General features: G+C 41.5%; 1 protein-coding gene across 1 annotated transcript in view; it reads right to left on the bottom strand.

Annotated features, from left to right (window-relative positions):
* Positions 1 to 15,559, bottom strand: part of NRAP (nebulin related anchoring protein) — a 76,217-nt gene extending 60,658 nt beyond the window's left edge. Inside the window, exons 1-6 of the mRNA XM_054982284.1 lie at positions 15,333 to 15,559; positions 14,892 to 14,986; positions 12,975 to 13,062; positions 6,840 to 6,944; positions 4,603 to 4,707; positions 1,417 to 1,530 (exon numbers count right to left, since the gene is read on the bottom strand). Of these exons, the coding sequence (XP_054838259.1) occupies positions 1,417 to 1,530; positions 4,603 to 4,707; positions 6,840 to 6,944; positions 12,975 to 13,062; positions 14,892 to 14,986; positions 15,333 to 15,404 (579 nt within the window). The 5' untranslated portion in view covers positions 15,405 to 15,559. The remainder of the gene's footprint in view (positions 1 to 1,416; positions 1,531 to 4,602; positions 4,708 to 6,839; positions 6,945 to 12,974; positions 13,063 to 14,891; positions 14,987 to 15,332) is intronic.
* Between the last annotated feature and the right edge of the window lie 5,608 nt (positions 15,560 to 21,167).

Genomic DNA, 21,167 nt, shown 5'->3' on the forward strand with positions numbered 1-21,167 from the left:
AAATTATGTGCTTTGGATTAATTATCCGTTATTTCATTCCAAGTCCATGAATTCTCAAAGATGTTTATTTTATAACAAAGAAACGGCTGTGGAGAAGTAAATGTATAAAAGACATCAAACCAGTAGCCTATTAAAGTTAATAGAATGACTCTAAACTCAGTGGGAACTTTGAAATTTTTATTTGGATGAAACAGCTTTCTTTTACACTAACCCAGCATGTTTAATCATTAACAATCTCAATTGCTTTCATTTTCAATTTCTGTTAAACCATTATGTTATTCTTGGAATAACAGCTACAGGATTTTGTATGGTGATCCACAAGGTGAACCTTTTATTGAGTTTCCATTTTTCATACTCAAAAAGCATTCATATAGTTTATTAAAATAGTGTATTAGTTTATTATGGATGTTAAAACCTACAGCAGCAAGCAACTAGTACATACATGGTCAATCAAGACTGTTAAATCTATGGTTAAGCTGAATGGTGGCTTTCTACGCTCACCATTTCACATGTGAATATGCTAGGACATCAGTTTCTCTGATTACATGAGACATAAAAAATAACTAACCACAAAATACTCAAAATACACTATTTATAGCAGTTCAATCATATATTTCTGTAGGCCTTAGATTGTCACCTATGAGTTATGCTCAGGCTGAGTTCTGGTTAATGATACACAGACATTTCGTTTTGGTTGGAATGGCCACAACTTTATTGATTAAAGCCAGATTGGAGCATTGGCTGGGCATCTGGGCAGCAGATCCTTTGGCACAGAAAGGCCCCTTGATGTTTGATGCATAACACCCCAGTCCGATGTTAGCCAGCTCTTGCCTCCCTTGTCTGCAGGGGTAAGCTGCCTGAATGCCCTGCTCACCCCCTAAGGATCCGGCCCAATGCCTCAAAACCACGGAACCCCTAAAGTTGTGACAGGCCCCACAGACCTCCCTAAATGAGTGGAAGGTGTGGGTGGAAAAGCGTCCTACTCCCACTGCTCTGATGCTGGAATGGTGCCAAGCATGTTGTAGTCTCAGAAGAGGACCTCCTGCCGCTCCTCCTCTTCTGGCTCTGGGCATACATCCACCGCAGTCTGGCCCCTCAGTGCCAACACAGCCCACAGGAAGTCTGTAAGCTTGCATGAATTTTCACCACCAATACAAAGATCTCTTTGTAGGGTTGCCAACCTCCAGGTAGCCCCTGGAGATTGCCAGGGGCTATCTGGTCTCTAATCTAATCTACTTGATCTCTAATCTAATCAGTTCTGGTGGTGAAAATGCTATGGCAATGTACTCCACTAAGGCCATTCCCCTCCCAAAAACCCACCCTCTCCAGGCTCAACCCCAAGTCTCCAGGAATTTCCCAAAACACAGTTAGCAACCCTATTTCTTTGGCCAGGATATACCCCTCTGAGAAACTCACATCACTGGATAGTTGAGAGGCCCTCTTGGCTATGTGATAAGCTGGAGTGATCAAAGCAGGAAAGCTGCCTTTACCTTTGTCTTCTTCATATTCATACTCTTCTGTATTCTTCAGCTAAAAGTAAGAAACAAATATTTGTGTGTATCCTGAAGGCTACTAACTTATGCACAATGATTTAGGATTAAGTCCCTCCAAATATAGTGTTAGTTACTTCCAAGTAAACATAAGATCAGGCTGCATGGAGTTTAAAACAGCAGTTTAATATCACAGTCTTTGGAGGTAAGATTAGAATGAAAGATGGTTACGTACACAAGGTCACTAGAGAGTGAATTTCCTACATCCCAGACCAATGATCTCACTGAACTGTGTTTGCATGTTATAATTAGGACTTGTCCAAATTGCAGTAGCATTTATTTTTCAGGGCAGAGAAACAAGGGTCATCAGTGAACACCATACTACAACAGGGGTTTGGACCAGGGTTTCTTGGATTTAGAACATAAGAAGAGCCCTGCTTGATCAGACCAGTGGTCCATCTAGTCCAGCATACTGTTTCACACAATGGCCAGCCAGTTACCCCGGAGAGCCAACAAATAGGACATAGAGACCAGGCTTTCCACTTACACTACCACCCAGCATTGGTATTCAGGGTTTGCTGCCTCTGTATCATGAGGTTCCCTTAACTCACCATGACTTGAACCTATTGATAGACCTATCCCCAACTCCATTTTAAATCTATCTACACTTATGGTCACTATGTCCACTGGCAACAAATTCCACAATTTAACAACTCATTGAGAAAAGATGTATTTACTTTCTATCTCTCCTGAATCTATTGCCCATCAGCTTCATTAGGTGTCCCCTGAATTCTAGTATTATGGAAGAGGGATAAAAAAATATCTACTTTCTCTACCCCATGTCCCTTCTTAGCCATCTTGTTTTCTAGACTATAAACTTTATCCTTTACTCATAGAAAAGGTGCACCAAACCCTTGATCATTTTGGTTGCCTTCTTCTGTACCTTTTCCAGTTCTGCAATATCCTTTTTGAGATACAGTGACCAGAATTGTACACAATACTCTAAATAAGGTTACACCATAGCTTTATGCAAAAGCATTACAATATTGGCAGTATTATTTTCAGTCTTTTTCATAATAACCCCCGGCATGCAGTTTGCCTTTTTCACTGCTGCTGCACACGGATTCAATACACAGCAGGGGGGCACACCAAAGGGTATGCCAGAAGTATCTGACACAAAAATAACACAACTCACTTCACATTAAAGAATCACCCGAAAACACAATTGCTTTCAAAAACACTTTATTTCTTTAACTGTTTTAGGTTACACAGTAGGAGGGCACAACAGGGCATGAAAGCAGCATACTACACAAAACAATACAGCCCACTTCACCTTTTTTGACAGCAATTGTGTTTGAGTGATTCTCTGATGTGAAGTGAGTTGTGTTATTTTTGTGTAGTAGACTGCTTTTACGCCCTGTTGTGCCTTCCTACTGTGTAACCTAAAGCAGTTAAAGAAATAAAGTGCTTTTGACAGCAATTTTTTGGGGTGATTCTTTAATGTGAAGTGAGTTGTGTTATTTTTGTGTAAGATACTGCTGCCATGCCCTTTGGTGTGCCCCCCTGCTGTTTAACCTAAAGCTGTTCAAGAAATAAAGTGTTTTTGACAGGAATTGTGTTTTTGTGATTCTCTGATCTTTAGTGAGTCATGTTATTTTTCTGTGTGGGGGACTGCTGGTGTAATGTGTCATAATGCTTTGCCTACTTGTACTTTGAAAGTGAGAAATGTTTTTTAAAAAACTTTGTGTTGTTCGTGTTTTATTCTTTGTTGTCCAGTTGGTTCCCATCATAGAGAACAATGGGGCTGGCTGGCCAGCCATCTCTGTAGGTGGTGGGGGAATTTGAGGGAGGGTGTCTGTGGTTCAGTGCTCTTTCACAGGGACAAGCTGGCACTCAGAAGTGTGTCCACCATTGTGGCATTTCTGGGCTGTGCACATTTGCTCTGGAAAATAGAGTGTTATAGTTCACAGCATAGGAAACAAAGGGAGAAGGCTGGCCAGCCTGTTCCTGGGATTGTGTGAGGCTGCTGCAGCTGGATTTGAGCCTGTGAGGAGCTACTGTGGGGATCTGGATCTGTGTGTGGCAGCAGGGGGAGAATTGGGTATGTGTGGGGCTGTAGGGGGTGGACTTTGGGGGCTGAGAGCACCTACTTTGGGAGGCCATGAAATGCCCCCCCCAAGTGGGAAAAGGCTGAGCCTTGGGGCTGAGCCTTGGTGGGGGGTGGGAGGAAAGGTAGGAGAAGGGCCCCTGAGGGTTGGAGGCATTTTGCATGCAAAATGCCACCCCTGGCAAGACAAGCCTCTGTTATTTCCCAGCTGGAAATAGTGGAGGAAGGGGAGGAAGAGCACCTACTTTGGGAGGCCTCCCAAGTGGGAGCAGGCTGAGCCTTGGTGGGGGGTGGGAGGAAAGGTAGGAGAAGGGCCCCTGAGGGTTGGGGGCATTTTGCATGCAAAATGCCCCCCCTAGAAAGACAAGCCTGCCTCTTCATTTTCCCCCCATAGGAAACATGGAGATCAGCAGCAGCATTCACAACGTAAGAGATCAGCAGCAGCAAGCAAAAACCTTTCCCTTTTAGGCGAGGATAGGGGGACCTGTTTTCGGGGGCCATAACTTGGCCCCCCAAAGTCCAATCTTTCTGAAACTTGGGGGGTTGTTAGAGGGGAGTTAGAGGAAGGTCCCCACCAAGTTTGGCCTGATTTGGTGGGAAAATGCCTCCCCCAGGCTTCTGGGAATCCTGGGGGAGGCTTTTTCCCATTGAAATGCATTACTAAAACAAGCTGAAATACCGAAACGTTTCGGATTTTCTGAAACGTTTTGGGGAAACCCGAAACAACCCGAAACAGGTTGTTTCGGGGTTTTTTCGGGTATCATATACCCGAATTGCACACCCCTAGTTGCCAGATCTCCTGGGGGTGAAAGCAGGGGATGCGGAGTTTGAAACCTACTACCTGCTTGTACAAAGAATCAATTCAGACAAAGGATTAATTCAAACTCTGCACTTCACCAGCTGCACCAAACTGTCCTCCTCTTCCTCCAGACCTGATGGTAACCCCACTCACAAAATAATGCTGCTACTCCAAATAAAACTGAAATAAAATGCAAACTAACTTACATCACTGAAAGTTTTCTGTGCTTGAGCAATCCTGACCATCTCTGGATCTGGGACAGTCTCAGAACACCAGGATTTTCCTTCTTCATAAGCAGCATGGTAGGCTTTCTAAAAAGGAAATCTATTATAAAAATGAGCATAGAGACCTTGTGGTCAAGTGGTTAAAATATTAAGTCTGTGACTAGATGGTTGGATACAGGGCTGAATTTACTCTTTTTATGTATCATACCACTCCCTGTGGATCTGTTTTTGAAAAAGAAGCTATTTAAATACAACTTGCACAGGAAAAGCCCACTGTTTGTGTTCACTACCATCTTAGTCTGAATCACAATTTCTATTATTTCAATGGAACTTAATTTTCAATAGAACATCAATGAAAGTTAAGTTAGATCAGATTGTCGAACCAAGAAAGAGTAAACTCTCCACTTCTAAATATAGGTGCTAAGACTATCTGGACATAATAGAAATGCAGTCTCACTGGAAGGCAGTTTAAAGTTGAGTTTTTCACTTTAGGATCTATCACTGCTACTTCTGTTCTAGTATCAGAAGCCTTTTGAGCCCGACCATCACCAATGCTACCTGCCCCTTTACTTATTGTCGTGGCCTCTCTCTGCTCTTCCTGAGCTGGTAAGCTGAACTCAAGAGAAGGAAATGTGGAGAAAGAAGGAAGAAGTCATTGCATCTTCCCACACTCAAAAACCTTAGGTTGATCTAGACAATACACAGTGAAAGGAAGTTGTGGACGGTGCCCTAGAAATGCAGCTGTGTCATGAAATACAGCCTTAAAGCAGAACCCCAATGCCAACAACGTATTGCCATCTCTCAAATTATTTATTTGTATGGGACTAGATTCCCATCTTCTAATCTAGAAATGTAAATATATAGCTAATCAACTCTGAGCATACAATGGAACATAAATATAAATATATTGCATAAATATTAGTATGCTTGGCAGTATGCGACATTATTCAATCATGTGTCATTACAAATATCATCTTAGACAAGATTATGAGCATCTGTGCCAAATTTGAATTTCTCTTGGTTATTTCCCTGCGACCCTGCCCAAGAGGGTTAGATTACCTACTGGTGATCTTGGGGTTTTCTCCAAAGTGATACTCTTCTTGCTGCAGACCAGAAAGGCACTGCTATTGGCAGTTCTTAGGAAACACTGCAAAGTTCAGTAGAACCTTTGCAGGAAGATCTTTCTGCCACATGCCCTTATTAGTGGGTTCAGAACATGCTTTTTTATTGTCTGTTTTTATTCATTATGTTGTGATGCCTATTTTAGGTTCATGCTGATTAAGAGTAACTTTGAGATTCCTTGTATCGAGAAAAATTGTATATAAAGAGAGAGAGAGAAAAAATTCTATTTCCTGCAAGAGGTGGGAGAATGCCTTTTCTAAGATTGCACTTGCATCTGGAGGTTGTCTTTTTAAAATAAATACTTAAATACTTGTACTAAAAATAATATTTTTGAAAACAGATGTACTGCCCAATTATGAGGTACTTTTTATTTGACTAACAGTGCAGTCCTAAGCAGAGTTGCATCCTAAATCCAATTTCAGATCAAGCCAACAGTATCACAGCTAATGCCTGAATGACGAGATGGTTCTGGTGCACTTTGGATCCAGATTAGGGATGGGCACAAACCAGATAAAAAATGAACCGTGCGGTTCGTGGTTTGTCGCATGTCACAAACCATGAACCACGAACGTTCATGAACCTGCCCCAGTTCGCAAACCAGTTCATTTGGTTCATGAAAACATCACATCCAGGTCAGCAAACCATCACTTCCTTGGTCATCCGAAGGTCACTTCCATGCCAGCAGAAGGCCACTTCCAGGTCAGCAGAAGGCCTACAGGAAACTGATTGATCGGTGCCAGGCTGTCTGCAGTGACGAACCAAAAAATGAACCAAATGAACCAGCCTAAAGTTCATGACAGTTCGTCAGAAATGGGCTCTGATGAACCGCTGGTTCGCGAACCATGAACCAGCCTGGTTCATCACAAACTTTGGTTCATATTTCAGTTCATGCCCATCTCTAATCCAGATCACAAAAATCACCGGTCAGGTTGGTTGGAAAAGCCATTGTAAACATACATGAGTCACTTGCATTATTGAAGTACAGGTTGTAAAAGCACAAAAAATATCTGTTTAGTGAACAAAATTAGTTCACAGGAGTTTAAAGGATGACACAATACTTCTTGCATGCTTACAAGCTCTTGAGGCATGTCTCATACCTGATTGTTTAGTTGTTGAATTTTCTGTGCAGTTTCCAGTTCTCTTGATTTCATATTCCAATGAAAAACAGATTTGAACTTCTCACCCTCTTCTCGATACTTAATCTGCATAAATGAACATAGACTCAGTAGCCAGAAATGGGAAAAAAAGGTAGACTTCATTTAAAAGAAGGGAAAGTGAATGGAAAATGCCATTCTCACTTTCACACACATTGAATAATGCACTTTCAATTTGCAAATGAATTTTCCTGTGTGAAAAAGGAAAACTGCACTGAAAGTGGATTATACAACATATGTGAAAACAGAACAAGAGATCTCTATATTTAGGAATCAAAACAATAAGTCTCAGAACATACCATATGAAAGTTAGTTTTATGGTTCAAACCACATTTTAAGTGAAATCCTACACTTACTCCAGTCAAAGCCCATTAAAGTCAATGGGCTTAGACTGGAGTAACTCTGCTTAGGATTGCACTCTTCTGAGTTTTTAAAAAGTCGGAATTTGAGTTATGATTTCCAGTCTTTCATGTTTTGGAAAAAATTTGCTGAAGAGACATGTAAAATGCTACTTTAAAACTTATTTCAAAGAACTGAATGCCAATCTTTATTTCCAGTACTTCACATCAGGTCTTATCAAGAAATTTACTCATTAACTACATTTCGAAGGCAGATACCAGTTTTGACAATCAGACGTTAATATTATTTATTTATTTATTTTATTCGATTTATACCCCGCCCTCCCCACAGATGGGCTCACGGCGGCTAACAACATTAAAAATACATTAAAATCACAAAAACATAAAATCAATAATATTTTTTTTAAAATCATTAAAATAGTCCAGGAGCAGGCTATTTAAACAAATATTGGGAGTCCATATACGGGCATAGCAGATGGCCAAGGGCAACCCCAGAAGAAGTGGTGGTCTTAGATGGAAGAAGGAGGACACCTGCTGGCACTCATCCGAAGGCCTGGCGGAACATCTCCATTTTACAGGCCCTGCGAAACTGTAACAGGTCCCGCAGGGCCTGGGGAGCATTCCACCAGGCCAGGGCCAGGGCAGAAAAAGCCCTGGCCCTGGTTGAGGCCAGACGGATGTCCTTCGGGCCAGGGACCACCAGGAGTTGCTTGTCTGCAGAGCGCAACACCCTGCAGGGGACGTAATGGAAGAGGCGGTCATGCAGGTATGCAGGTCTCAGTCCGTGAAGGGCTTTAAACACCAAGGTTAACACCTTGAACCGGATCCGGAACTCCACTGGGAGCCAGTGCAGCTGGCACAGCACAGGATGAATGTGTGCTCAAATTGGCATTCTGGTAAGGACGCGTGCTGCTGCATTCTGGACCAGCTGTAACTTCCAGGTCAGGCCCAAGGACAGCCCAGTGTAGAGTGAGTTGCAGTAGTCTAGCCTGGCAGTGACCATTGCATGGATTACTGTGGCCAGGTCCTGGGGTGAAAGATAGGGCGCCAGTTGCCTGGTCTGTCAAAGATGAAAAAAGGCAGACTTGGCAACGGTCGTGACCTGGGCCTCCATTGAAATTGTGGCATCCAAGGTCACACCCAGGCTCCTCATCGTCGATGAAGGTTTCAATTGTACCCCATCGAGGGCTGGGAGCCGGGTCCCCAGCTCGATTGCCCCACGACCCAGACACAGAACCTCCGTCTTCAGGGGATTCAATTTCAGGCGACTCTGATGTAACCATACCATCACAGCCTCAAGACCCTTGGCCAAGGAATCCAGAGCAAGATCAGACTGGTCACCCATCAGCAGATAGAGCTGAGTGTCATCCGCATACTGGTGACAACCCAGCCCAAAGCTGCAGACTAACCGGGCGAGGGGGCGCATATAGATGTTAAATAGCATCGGGGAAAGAATTACCCCCTGAGGGACGCTGCATACCAAAAAATGGTGAGTGGACATCCGTTCCCCTGTCTCCAATTGCAAAGGAAGGAGTTCAGCCACTTCAGGGCTGTTCCACGAACCCCCACATCGGCAAGGCAGTGGGTCAGAAGATTATGATTGACCATGTCAAACGCTGCTGTAAGATCTCAAAATATCAGCAGTGCCGACCCACCCTGGTCCAGGTGTCACCGCAGATCATCTGTAAGGGCGACCAGAGCCGTCTCTGTACTATGGCCATGCCTGAAGCCAGACTGGAATGGATCCAGGATAGAGGCATCATCCAGGTATACCTGCAGCTGTTCCGCTACCGCCCTCTCAATTTGAATTTGAAAATATTTGAATTTCAAGAGGGAAATCCAGACTCAGCTATTCTGTTTTGAATATTCGGCTTCAGAATTTGCTGTGATGCAAGACAGTTGTTGGTGCATAATTTCTTACAGTAGTTAATTCAAATATGTTTACTTCCCTCTGCTGTTTAAGTCACCATGATATGCAAACATGTTATCATCTTTATTCACATGTACAGAGAGTCACAAGAAAGGATCCTTACTAATGGGACACAAAGCAGTTCTTCCATGTAGCAAAACTCAATGCAACACACCAACAGTGCAATCCTAAGCAAAGTTGCTCCAGTCTAAGCTCATTGATTTTAATAGGCTTAGACTGGTATAACTCTGCTTAGGATTGTACTGCAAGTAACACACGTAATAAGGCATGCTAATAACTGGAAATCTCAAAAGCATGCTGATAAGACACAGTAAGGTGGAGGAACACAGCCCTCCTAGCAGGAGTCCCATTCATCTCAGTAGTGTTTGGACAACAGAATGTCCAAGTGGACTGAGGAGAGAGAGAATACTGAAGTAATGTAAGAATATATTTTAGATATCACCGGCACAGGTTATTTGTCCTGTCAAGCAACTAGATTCTGAGTACCTCTGGGGTGGATCACAACATACAAACTCCAAGTGGGGGAACATGGACTGTCGTGTGTCCAAAGGTACATGAGCTTCAGTTAGGACTGGGAATATAATGCATCATGAAAGGGTACAAAAACATCCCCTCTCCTGCAACACACACAAACACACTTCCTCCCAACCTGGAATGACCCCAGAATCCACTATTTATCCCATAGGGGAAGGATACATATAGCCATCAGCACATGTAAGCATCCCCAACATGGTAAATAATGGATCCCTGGGGCCATTTCAAGTCAGGAAAACAGTGTTAGGGCAAGACTGAAACCCATTCCCCTGTAGTCCCAATCTAAATCAGGCCACCATATACCTATGAATTCAGTTCCCAGCACAGAATACCTCTGATCCAAAGGCATTGTGGGAGCCACATGTCCACCACAGAGACTTTGTAATCTGTGAACTGGCCCTCAATTGCTATCGGAAAGATCTGACATATGGTTGCAAGGAGCCTTACTACCTCTTCCATCATTACCCTCAACTCAGTCATTTTGAAAACTGAGCAGAAGAGGGTGTAATGAGCAGCATGGAAATGCTATTTTTTGAGAGTTGCCCCCCTCCTGGTGCAAACCCCTAACCCTCCCCAGCATGTTGTTCCTGTGGTGTTCCCTGTTTCTTGCCCCCAGATGCAGCACTTGGGGAGGTCTTGGATGCAGCAAGAGAAGGAAGATGAGAAAGCTGCATTCTGCAAACAGAATTCTTTGTGGGATCCCACCGAAAGCTACTATAAACTACATCATCCATACAAAAAGAGATGTTCCTATTACCTTTGGTAGACCATGATTTGAACACAAGAAAAAATAACATAAAATGACTGCAAACATTTAACTTTTGATGCAGATACATGTATCAGGAAGTATGTATTGGATTTCTTATGCATAAATAAGTTAGCCAGCAAATAATCTCTTGTGTATAAAACATTCATGTGAGAATTGGCTTTCATTAGCCTCTATTTTAATTCAAATTTCCTTTTGTGATTGAAAGGAACAGGGTATGTTCTAGGTAAGAAAAAGTAGGGAAACATCTCTAATATTTCTAGCATACAAATACTGGAAGTGACAAGATCTGATATTACAGCCGCCAAACAGAAATAGAAACTACTGTTAATCTCAGACTCATTCCAGAACAGCTCTCTGTTATGCATGTGTAAAAGGAATTGTATCTGCTGTTATTTTTGAAACTTCTCTTTGGATATTACAAAATCCTGAAACTTCTTAATAAAGTGTATATGAAAGTGTTAAGAATGATCATAGGAATAGGTCTAATAAAGCTATTTTTCCATATTTTTAGCTTGATCTTATCACATAGTAGGCCATCTGTTTCTATTGTGAAGACAAAGGCAAAACATAAAAATTTAAATCCCCAAATTTTGGAAACAAGTAACTGAGAACACAGTAATAGTTTTGGAAGCACAGTATTTCAGAAGATTTCCTACAGCTTCAACTTGAAAAAAAAACTAGAAGTCCCTGACATTTCACCAAATTTCCCCAGTGCTACCACATAAAACTCACTTGATTTTATATAGTTGTTTAAAACTCAGATGTAAGTGCTAAGTTCATCACAGGTTTGAAAAGCCCTCCCCCGCCCCAACACACACTTTTTAGTGAACCTGGGTTCAGATTCTAATAAATCTGCAGGCACTTTCTGGTATGGTGTCAAAGACTTGACAGATTCAGCTGAGTTTTCCTTTGAGTTTTCGAGTTCATTTGAAATGAAAATTCAAAAGAAGGCTTGGACTGTGAAACAAAGCTACAGAAAGCGTTTGCATGAACCCCCTATGACTGAACTCATCATGCTTTCCACACCCCAGTTCAGCATCCCTAGCAATTTTTGATGAGCAAGGACACGGATTTTCAAATGGTGTATTAGCTGAGGGCAACACTTTCAAATTCTACAGTTCGTAATTAGGCAAATCTCTTTCTGGTATTCTTTGTATAAATATAAATTTCAAAAGTATACAGAAAATAAGGCTAAAGTTCAGCAGTGCGATTTCTAGAATAATGCAGTATGACCAGTTGGTTCTAGAAGTCCCTTAAACCTACAGAGAATCAAAGCTATGAATGGTGCGCCTACATACAACAGGCTATTTGCCTTAATGCCATAGGCCAAGCACATGGGGCGGGGGGTGGGTATATAACTAGGGAATAGCATTGCCAGCTTCCCGCTGGGGACCTGGAGATCTCCTGGAATTAGAACTGGTCTCCAGACTACAGAGATTAGTCCTCCTAGAAAAGATGGTTGCTTTGGAGGGTAATTTCTATGGCATTGTATCCTGCTGAGAACCCACCCCTCCCAAAACTATGCCCTTTACAGAAACGTACCAACTCCAAATGGCAATCCTACCAGGACCAGTGTCCTGAGGGGTGCACTCTGGGATATAAACCCATTATTATGTTGCTGTCTAATACCATTTCAAAAATCAAGTCAAAATCTATCTTTACATTTCATCAGACTATGTATGTTTTTACTGGGCACAGAGAATTAAGCTTGTTTAATGTTAGAGACAGTTCTAAATGTACATCTTCACTGTGTACTCCGAGTCCTGACAGTTCTCCAGATTTGCCATATGACTACACAAGAGAATCCTGCATGGCCAGATTAGTCTAATCTAATCTAAAATACAGCCAAAACAGGCCAATATAAAAAATTTTCTTTATGTTCTTGTGTAGCACTCATATGAGGTTGGTTAATTAACTTATCTAAAAGAGACTTAGATTATATTTTGGGTCTACTATCAGTTTTAAGCTGTAAAATAAGTATATTTTAGCAGAATGGGTAGGGTCATTTCTCAAAAGTCTGTAACAACACTGAGAGGCCAGCCCTTTAGCAATTTCAGGTATCAGTGCAATAGAGTTGTGGAATAATCTACTGAGTGGACACTGGTTGACTAGACTTGCCCATGTGTAGAAGGCATTTTCCTTACTCTAATAAATGGGCTTCAATTGCCCTTAACATGATCTAATAAATTGTCAGATCATCTTGGTTATATGACAGTGTGATATTATCACATCCAGCATATGTGCCCTGATTGACTGGGATAGAGGAATGAAAAATACAAATGTGACACTGAAGCCGCAGCAAAGGGAGGTTGCAAAGAGTTGTAAGTAGCCATAAAAATGAAGGATTAAAGGACTAGGATAATACATTAATTTTGAGATGAAAAGCAAAGCAAGAGAGCATTCAGTTCAGCCTTACAAAGAAACATAGCGCTATGTTAACATAATAGTTACAGCTGAATATAAAACGCATTCCTAAAGCATCTTACCTCACTTACAGCTTCAGATTGTTTTTTCACATTCATATTTATTGGTGTCTCAAAAACACTTGTGAATGTATTATTTTTTGGATTATGTCTATGAAAGAAAGCAGGGGACAAATTTAGAAACATACCATTAGCATCTCTCAATAAGATATGTACTCTATTTTGATGCATATTTTACTTTGACATCTTTCCACACAATAAAAAATATTAAAACAAATTTAAAATACAATTAGAGGCACATAAAACATTTAAAACAAAGCACATAGACACATGAACAGGAAGAAGAGAGCGGAGAGGTTGGAACTAGAGACGGGCATGAACAGCAATACGAACAAAAAAAAGCCATGAACAGCCCAATCCACTGTTCACGAGCAAGCTATTTGTGAGGCCCGTTCCCAGCAAACATGTTCATTCCAAGCCCTCTTCATGGCGTTCATCAGCCATTTGTAAAGCCAGACAGTCTGGCACCTTTCAATCAATTCCCCTGGCAACATAGGCATGGACTGTCTGAACTCTGTTTGAACTCTTTATGGCTTTCCTTCTGGCTTGTAACCCCTCAAAGTAGCTTCCAGCAGACAGTCCAGTTTTTTCCACTGTGAAAAGAAAATGACAGGAAAGGGAGGGACCCATGGATCATGGCCTTCCCAGGGTCCAATCTCTCTGAAACTTGGGGGGTCTTCAGTGAGGACTATGTTCCCTGCAAATTTGGTGGGTATTGGACATTGGGAAGGTCAGTTTGTAACCCCTCAAAGTAGCTTCCAGCAGACAGTCCAGTTTTTGCCACTGTAAAGAGAAAATGACATGAAAGGGGGAGAACCATGCATCATGCCTTTCCCGGGATGCAATCTCTCTGAAACTTGGGGGGTCTTCAGAGGACAGTGAGGACTATTTCCCCTGCAAATTGGTGAGTATTGGACATTGGGAGGGTCAGATTGTAACTCCTCAATTAGCTTCCAGCAGACAGTCCAGTTTTTGCCACTGTGAAGAGAAAACGACATGAAAGGGGGAGACCCATGGACTCTCCCCGGCTCAAGTTCAGCTAAGTCCCAAGGGGGCTGTTCTGGCTCCCATGAATCTCCAACTACGAACATGTTCGTGAACATGTCATGTCCGTCGGTGTTCATGAATCCCTGTTCGTGAATGGCAACGAACAACGAACATCGTGTTCGGTTTTTTTCCCTCTTTGTGCCCATCCCTAGTTGGAACTCCTTCCTAGGGAGATTCATCTGTCTACTTCTGTCGTCTTCCACCAGCAGTGGAAGACTATTTTGTTTTGTTGGCCATTCCCATACTAACCCTTATTAACTCTCTTCCCTTTTTGTGTTTTTAATATGTTTATATATTTTAAAAATCTCATTTCATTATACATATTTGGCCTTTTAATTTAAAAAAAAAGAGGGAGGACACAAATTCATTCAGGGCTGAGGATAATTTCTCATTTTATATCACTATGTAGCATTCAGTATAACTTTAAATCAAGCATATACTTCTGAATAATCAACTCTGTGAGCTGCATATGATCAAGATTTTGACTTTGTGGCTTAGGAGGCAAGGATGCCAGGCCTATAGCAGGAGGCTATATAAAATAAAAGTATATAACATACAGAGTTACTTCAGTCTGAGCCCACTGAAATCAATGAGTTTAGACTGAAGTAGCTCTGCTTAGGTTTTCACCACTAGTATATCTTTTAGGTCCTAAACCACTATCGAATTTGTCTTTATTGGAGAGGGAGTCAGTAGAGGAGTCTGACACAGACTGACACAGCTAGTGTTCTGGAATTGCCTACAACTCTGTACTTCGAAAAAACAGTAAAACATCTGGAACAATTCTACAATGGTGAACAGAAATCAATATGGTGAGATCCTATTGATGAATTACATAGCTGTAATTTGGAGGGAAGGGGATAAAGTCCCACTTACGTTTGGCAGTAGGGCCTTTTCTGGTGACTAATGAAGTTATTTACAGTTAGCATCATCTTGCAGACTTCGCAGTGAAAGCAGGCTTTGTGCCATATCTAGAAATAGCAAGGATAAAAATACATTGAAAGTTGCTTGCATTTCATACATGATTAGTATGTTTTGAAAATTCATTACTGATTACTCTTGTGTACCTCATACAAAGTATTGCTCACTGTGTCAAAAACACCATACCATAGATACATTTCATTCATATATACAACGTAAAAGCGATGTAAACTTTTATACTAATTACATGTTTAACAAAGTTCATTCCCAGAACCAAGTAATCTAACATGACTAAAGATAATATAGATACTTTCTACTGAGTTCAATTATAACCTATGTAGGATAAATATGCAAAAACATATTAATACGCATATTGTATCAAAAACTTCTACTGACCTGATCTATACAGTTTATCTTCTCTGCGGGATAAACCCCAAAGCCACATCTGGCACAAGAATGAATATTCATCTTGAAATTATCCAAGGAAAGTCAAAACGATTATACCAAAATTTCACAGAGTATATAAGCGGGGAAAAGTTGTTTCCAATCTAACTAGACAAATTATTCCAATCCTCAGCCCAAAACTTCTGCCTCCCTTTTGCTGAGCTTCTGCTTCAAACTCAGCTGTTGTCTGGTTTTTAAAGCTGCCTGTTACTAAGAGAGGTTATTTTGGCAACTATGTAAGAGTGCATGGGAGGGAAAGTGGCTGAAGAATTCAGTGACACCTTTCTCTAAATAGAAGAGTGAACTCACAAAGAAGCATCATGGTCATATGAATTATAGAGTCTAATTGTTAGTATTTAAACTTTAGACTTCCGTGGTTAGTTGTCAGAACTTCACGACGAACTTCTAAATATACTCAGCTTCAGCTTCAGATTATTATCTCTTAGCAGAGAGTCATCACAGGGAGAAATATGGCAAGGCAGTTTCCCAAATAAGTTCTATATACTACCTATCCAGAATTAGTGCTTGATCCCTGCAGGAAATTTCATATGCAATGTCTATTATCTCACCCACCTAGACTGGCATCAACGTTCTTCATTTGGCCATAGAATTCTAAGAAAAGTCAACTTTTAATTGATCCTCCTCAAAGCCTTGCATGAATGTAGTATAGCATTTTACAATCTATATCTAAGGAGAGGGATTAAATCTGAAAGCCAGTGTGAGTAAAGTGGTTAGAGTGTCAGATTAAGATTCAGGAGACTCAAGTTTGAATCCTTTCTCTACTGTTTAAGCTCACTGGGTGACCATGAGCCAGTTTCTTTCATTTTAATCCCACTCCCAAGGTTGTTGTTGTGCAGATAAGAGAGAGGAGTGGAGAACAAATGGGTATAAATATCTAAATAACTAGATATTGTACTGCTCAGACACATTCTTGCTTCCATGTAAACCTATGGACCTGTGCATGTGGGAAAAGCTGATTTTCTGAATAAAAGTCATTTAATCAAGGAACTGCGGCTTGCTGGAATCCCTGCAGCACTGAAGCTGTATCAAGCTAAAGCCCTTGCACAAATCCTATATGGTATTAATTTGGGCATATCCGCTGACAATTTGCAAGTTCACAAGAAGATTCAGTCCAAATTTATCCGTGCTGTCTTACAGGTACCCCCAGGAGTGCCAAATGCCCTCCTACGGCTAGAAACAGGCCAAATGAGAATTGAAGTCAGAAAATTGCTATCTTCTGTTTATCAGTGGCTCAAGATATGTAACAATCAAAAAGGCCTTCTCCCTCTAATAAACCAAGATCCTTACCACCCTAGGTGGATGCGGATGGTTAAGAGCAACCTAGAAAGATTGGGACTCTCGCCTGATGACCTACTGACTCAGGGCAGTGACCAGGCAAAAAGTATTGTTAAACAAAGGGTGAGAGACATAGAGCGTCAACAAGATTTAGCTCAATCTCCTCATTTTATGCCCCCTAGGGAATCTAGATACGTTATGGGTATGGCCAGATATCTCACTCATTTGGGTCCCATCTTATAGAAGAGTTTTCACCCTGGCTGGATGTGAAGTTATCCCTCCAATGACCATTGAAATATAGAAAGATCCCATATGAGGACAGACGCTGCCGTTGCTCCATTGGTGAAGTGGAATCACTTATTCATATGTTCTTTCGTTGTCCTTTCCATCAAGTCTATAGGGACAAGTTTATTTCCCCATTCTTAGACACACCAATTGCAGAGGCAAATAAGGCCTGCCTGGAGAAACTAATTGATGAAAATCCAACTATCTCCAGGCAAATAGCCAAATTCTGTCTCTGTTTGGTTAAATTCCATAATAAAAAGAATAGCCATACATAGTCTCCTGCTCTTTTTATGATTTTAACTATTTTAATGTAAATGTTTTAAATATTAGAATTCCTGCGGTTCCCAGAGAACTATATACATTTTAAGATAAGATTTTAAATGCTAAATGTATTTTTTATGTCCTTTACTTTTTTATGCTGGATTTAATTATTTTATTGATTGACAAGGATGTATTGTCATTGTTACGGTCTCTGACCGCAAATAAATTTATTATTTGCCTTGCTGGAATGATCCAGAGATCTACCTACCACATCCTGTCATCCATAGCCTGACACATATCTTCACACACACATCTGAAAAAGCAAGCACTGATCCTCTTCTCGGCTAATCTGCAGTATGTCTCCACTTCAGAATCTGGCTTTAAAGCCTTTATCTCCTTGCACCAGTCACCTTCTGACAATGAAAAATGTAAAGCAAATGCTTGGCAGGAGCTACTATATTCAGTGTGCTTCTGGGTTCCTGTTTGTTTGTTTTTAAAGTGATGTCCATGATAGTCACCACTGAAAATTCATACGTAAGTAGATGGAGGAAGGTACCACTGAAAAAATATGGTTAAAAAATTTGCCATACCCAACTCAGTACCTGATAGCAATGGAATGTGTATTCTCCATAGCAGACAATATTTAGAGAAATTTAGAGAAATGAAAAATACCACACCAATGGCACAGAATCTATGCAAATTAAATTTAGACATGTCTTATGGCGAACTTCACAATTATGTAGGTCAGAAATCAGATGCTTAAAACTGTAGTTCTGAGATCATCTCAGTGCCCCACCCCCAGGTTTTCAACGCAATTCTGGAAGCAATGCTGTTATAATGGGAATCCCATGCAGAAATAGATATGCCAATTAACCACTGGAGTTTCCTTGCCAAGGCTAACCACCACCCCATGATCAATTTTACACGTAAATGGCTGTTTAGGGAGCCACAAAGGCAGTAGCAGCAGGGAGAAGATATACACATTCCCTGCACCCATCCCTCCATCCCCCAAGCTGGTTTCCAAGGCACACTGTAGGATCTGTTCTCCTGCACCTATGCTGCTGCTGCTGCTGTTGCCACCACCTGGCTGGGTCCCAAAGTGGACTGTACCACCCCAACAGAGGCAGCATAAGAGAAGACTTGGAGCCTCAAAATGCCTTGAGCCACCTCTTTCCCCCAACTTGCTTTTACCCCTGCAAAGGAAAACTTACCGGAATGTACAAACGTGGTTCTACACTAACAGTGCAATCCTAAGCAGAGTTATTCCATTCTAAGCCCATTGATTTCAATTGACTTAGACTGGAGAAACTCTTCTTAGAATTGCATTGTATAATGTCTTGCTCCAACAATATATATATTTATTTCAAACGAAACTGTAAAAGAATATAGTGGGTGAAGATGTACAGTTCAACAACAGCTTATTTTAAATGCTATTGAAAATTTAAAATTGGAGAGAACAATCTACTCTTTCTCTTTTAAGAATGAGCAGCTGGGGATTGAGAGACAAAACTGAGATCAGAAAGGATTTTCTAACACATGAAATTGGAAAAAAGTAAAGCACAGATCTACATGGATCCCTATGGATCCTATAGTTTTTTTTAAAAAATAGAACACCCTCAAATGCAATATCAAATCATATATCACAACCAGTTCCCCAGTTCTAAGGAATAAATCCTCAAGGATCCTCAGGTTTTTTACATAGGGTTGGCAAGAACCTGGCCTATCCAATCCGTTTCTTGGCTTTTGCAGATCTTTGGTTCAGGTTTTTAGGCCTGGTTAAGCTACAAAAGACGTATCTTTGGAAAAGGGCAGTCACTATGGGTCAAGCTAAATGAGATGTCAAAAACAGATTCAAACCTGTAGCCAGTGACACATCTTTAACTAGGGATTGTAGTTTAAAGATAGAACCACGCAGGGAGGGAAGGGATTCTCTCGCAGCCCTCCACCTGACTGCTGCAACTTCTGCCAGCAGCTCGACCAGCTCCCATCCCTCCCAGCTGCTCATCCATTTCCTTCCCTCCTCTTGCACTCTGGATAGCAGTGTGGGCTGTTGGGCGCTGTCACCTTTCTCCTGCCTTCACCCCCTCTAGAAGTGCAGGTGTGCAGCCACGCAGAACACAGGGGAAGGGCGCAAAGGCAGGAGAAAGGTTGTGATGGCACACAATGGCCTGTGCCTTCACCTAGTGTGCAAGAGGGAGAGAAAGCAGCAGAAGCAGAGGAGGAGGAAGCAAGCTGAGCAGCCAACAGAGGCAGCAGCCAGACAGAAGGCTGTGAGGGAATCCCTCCCCTCCCCCTTTCCCCAATGAGCCCAGGCTGCTGTCTTTGAAAACTACAGTTCTCAGGTAGAATTGTGTCACTGGTCCTGGGGAATGGTATAGTGAATGTTCAGTGACCTCATGTAAAAATCCTAAGGATCCATGAGGATCCATGCCTTGGAACCATATTTTTGGGCCCTGGCAGCATGATTTTTGAGGTGGAATCTGTGGCTATGAATAGGATGTTATTGTGTGGTGAGTTTTGCATGACCTTGTGAAAATTCTGAGGATCCATGAAGATCTGTGCCTTGGAACCACATATTTACACCATGGCAGCCCTGTAAAGCAGTGAATGCATGATTTTTGAGGTGGGATCTGTAGCTGTGAATAGGATATGTTATTGTATGTTGAATTCTGGGTGACCCCATGTAAAAATCCTGAGGATCCATGAGGATCTGTACATTGGAATCATGTTTTTGCGCTGTGGCAGCCCCACAAAGCAGTGAGTGCAAGACCGTTTTAATGCTGACATAGGTCAAATCCACATTCACCCATTACCCGCATGTTTATCAGATATCTTCCGTTTGCTTCCAATCCACAATTTTTTCCTCTTCGTTCACATTTCTGCTTCCAATCCGTCTTCCTCGCGCGTCCCTCAGGTCACACGGCCGCTCAAAAACTGCTTTTTTGGGCGGGACCTTTTTTTCCCGCCCATTTTTATTTTATTTTTTTGAGCGCACTTTTCCGTTATTTCGATCTTGCCTTAAAAAGAAACATTATTGACGATAATGATGCCTCTCTTTCCCCCACTGACAGCACTGATGGCTCTCTCCCATTTCTTTTTTGGAAATTTGGAAGCATGTAGGAAGCTTTCGTGGGCATTTCCTATGCAGGACAGTTCAGTGCCTGAATTTTACTGAAGTTTCACTTCCTTGGAGTATCATTATTTCAATATTTCATAATTTCGATATTACAGTAATATAAAATAAAAAAAATTAAAAAGTTAAAAAGGAAGTTTCGCGAGTCCATTCTGAGGATGGATTCACCCCAAAATGATTTTTCAAACTACCAGATTTGATTCAGAAACAGCATAATCAATAAATCCAATGCTATGAAGTCAAAAACAGTCTTTTGCAGACTACGGAGCACTTGCAAGTTGAATCAGCCAATAGGAACTCTCGGAACGGCCGGAGAGACAGGAAGGGGGGTGGTTTTTAAAAAAACCACGTAAATTGCGCATTGGCCCGTTCACGGCCACCGTGAAACTCCCGTTGAAAACCTGCGACCACATATTCGGGAGAAATGCGAATGAAATGCGTCTGTTTAATGAGGTAATGTGACCAGCACTCGGGATTGCGTGGGGAATGCGGGGAACATGCGACTTAGAATGAGTAATGTGGATTTGACCATAGACTAAGGAATGGTCTACAATAGGAGGCTGGTTTTATTTTGTTTCAATGTAAAAATCATACAAATTAATGAGGATCCATTAAAAATCATCAGGACTTTTACCCTCTCCCAACAAAATATTATTTTCCTTTGTAATGCGGTTGCAGCCCATTTTCAGTTATAATATAGCCCCATATATCCCTTCTGCATGCTCACAAAAATCCCCATACTTCGCTTCATGAAAGCTGGCCATTTTGGCCCAGGTTTTCTTTTGCAACTTTCTGCCTCCATTCCTTCTGGT

This window comes from Eublepharis macularius, chromosome 6 (genome assembly GCF_028583425.1).
Source record: "Eublepharis macularius isolate TG4126 chromosome 6, MPM_Emac_v1.0, whole genome shotgun sequence".
In the NCBI taxonomy this organism is placed as follows: domain Eukaryota; kingdom Metazoa; phylum Chordata; class Lepidosauria; order Squamata; family Eublepharidae; genus Eublepharis; species Eublepharis macularius.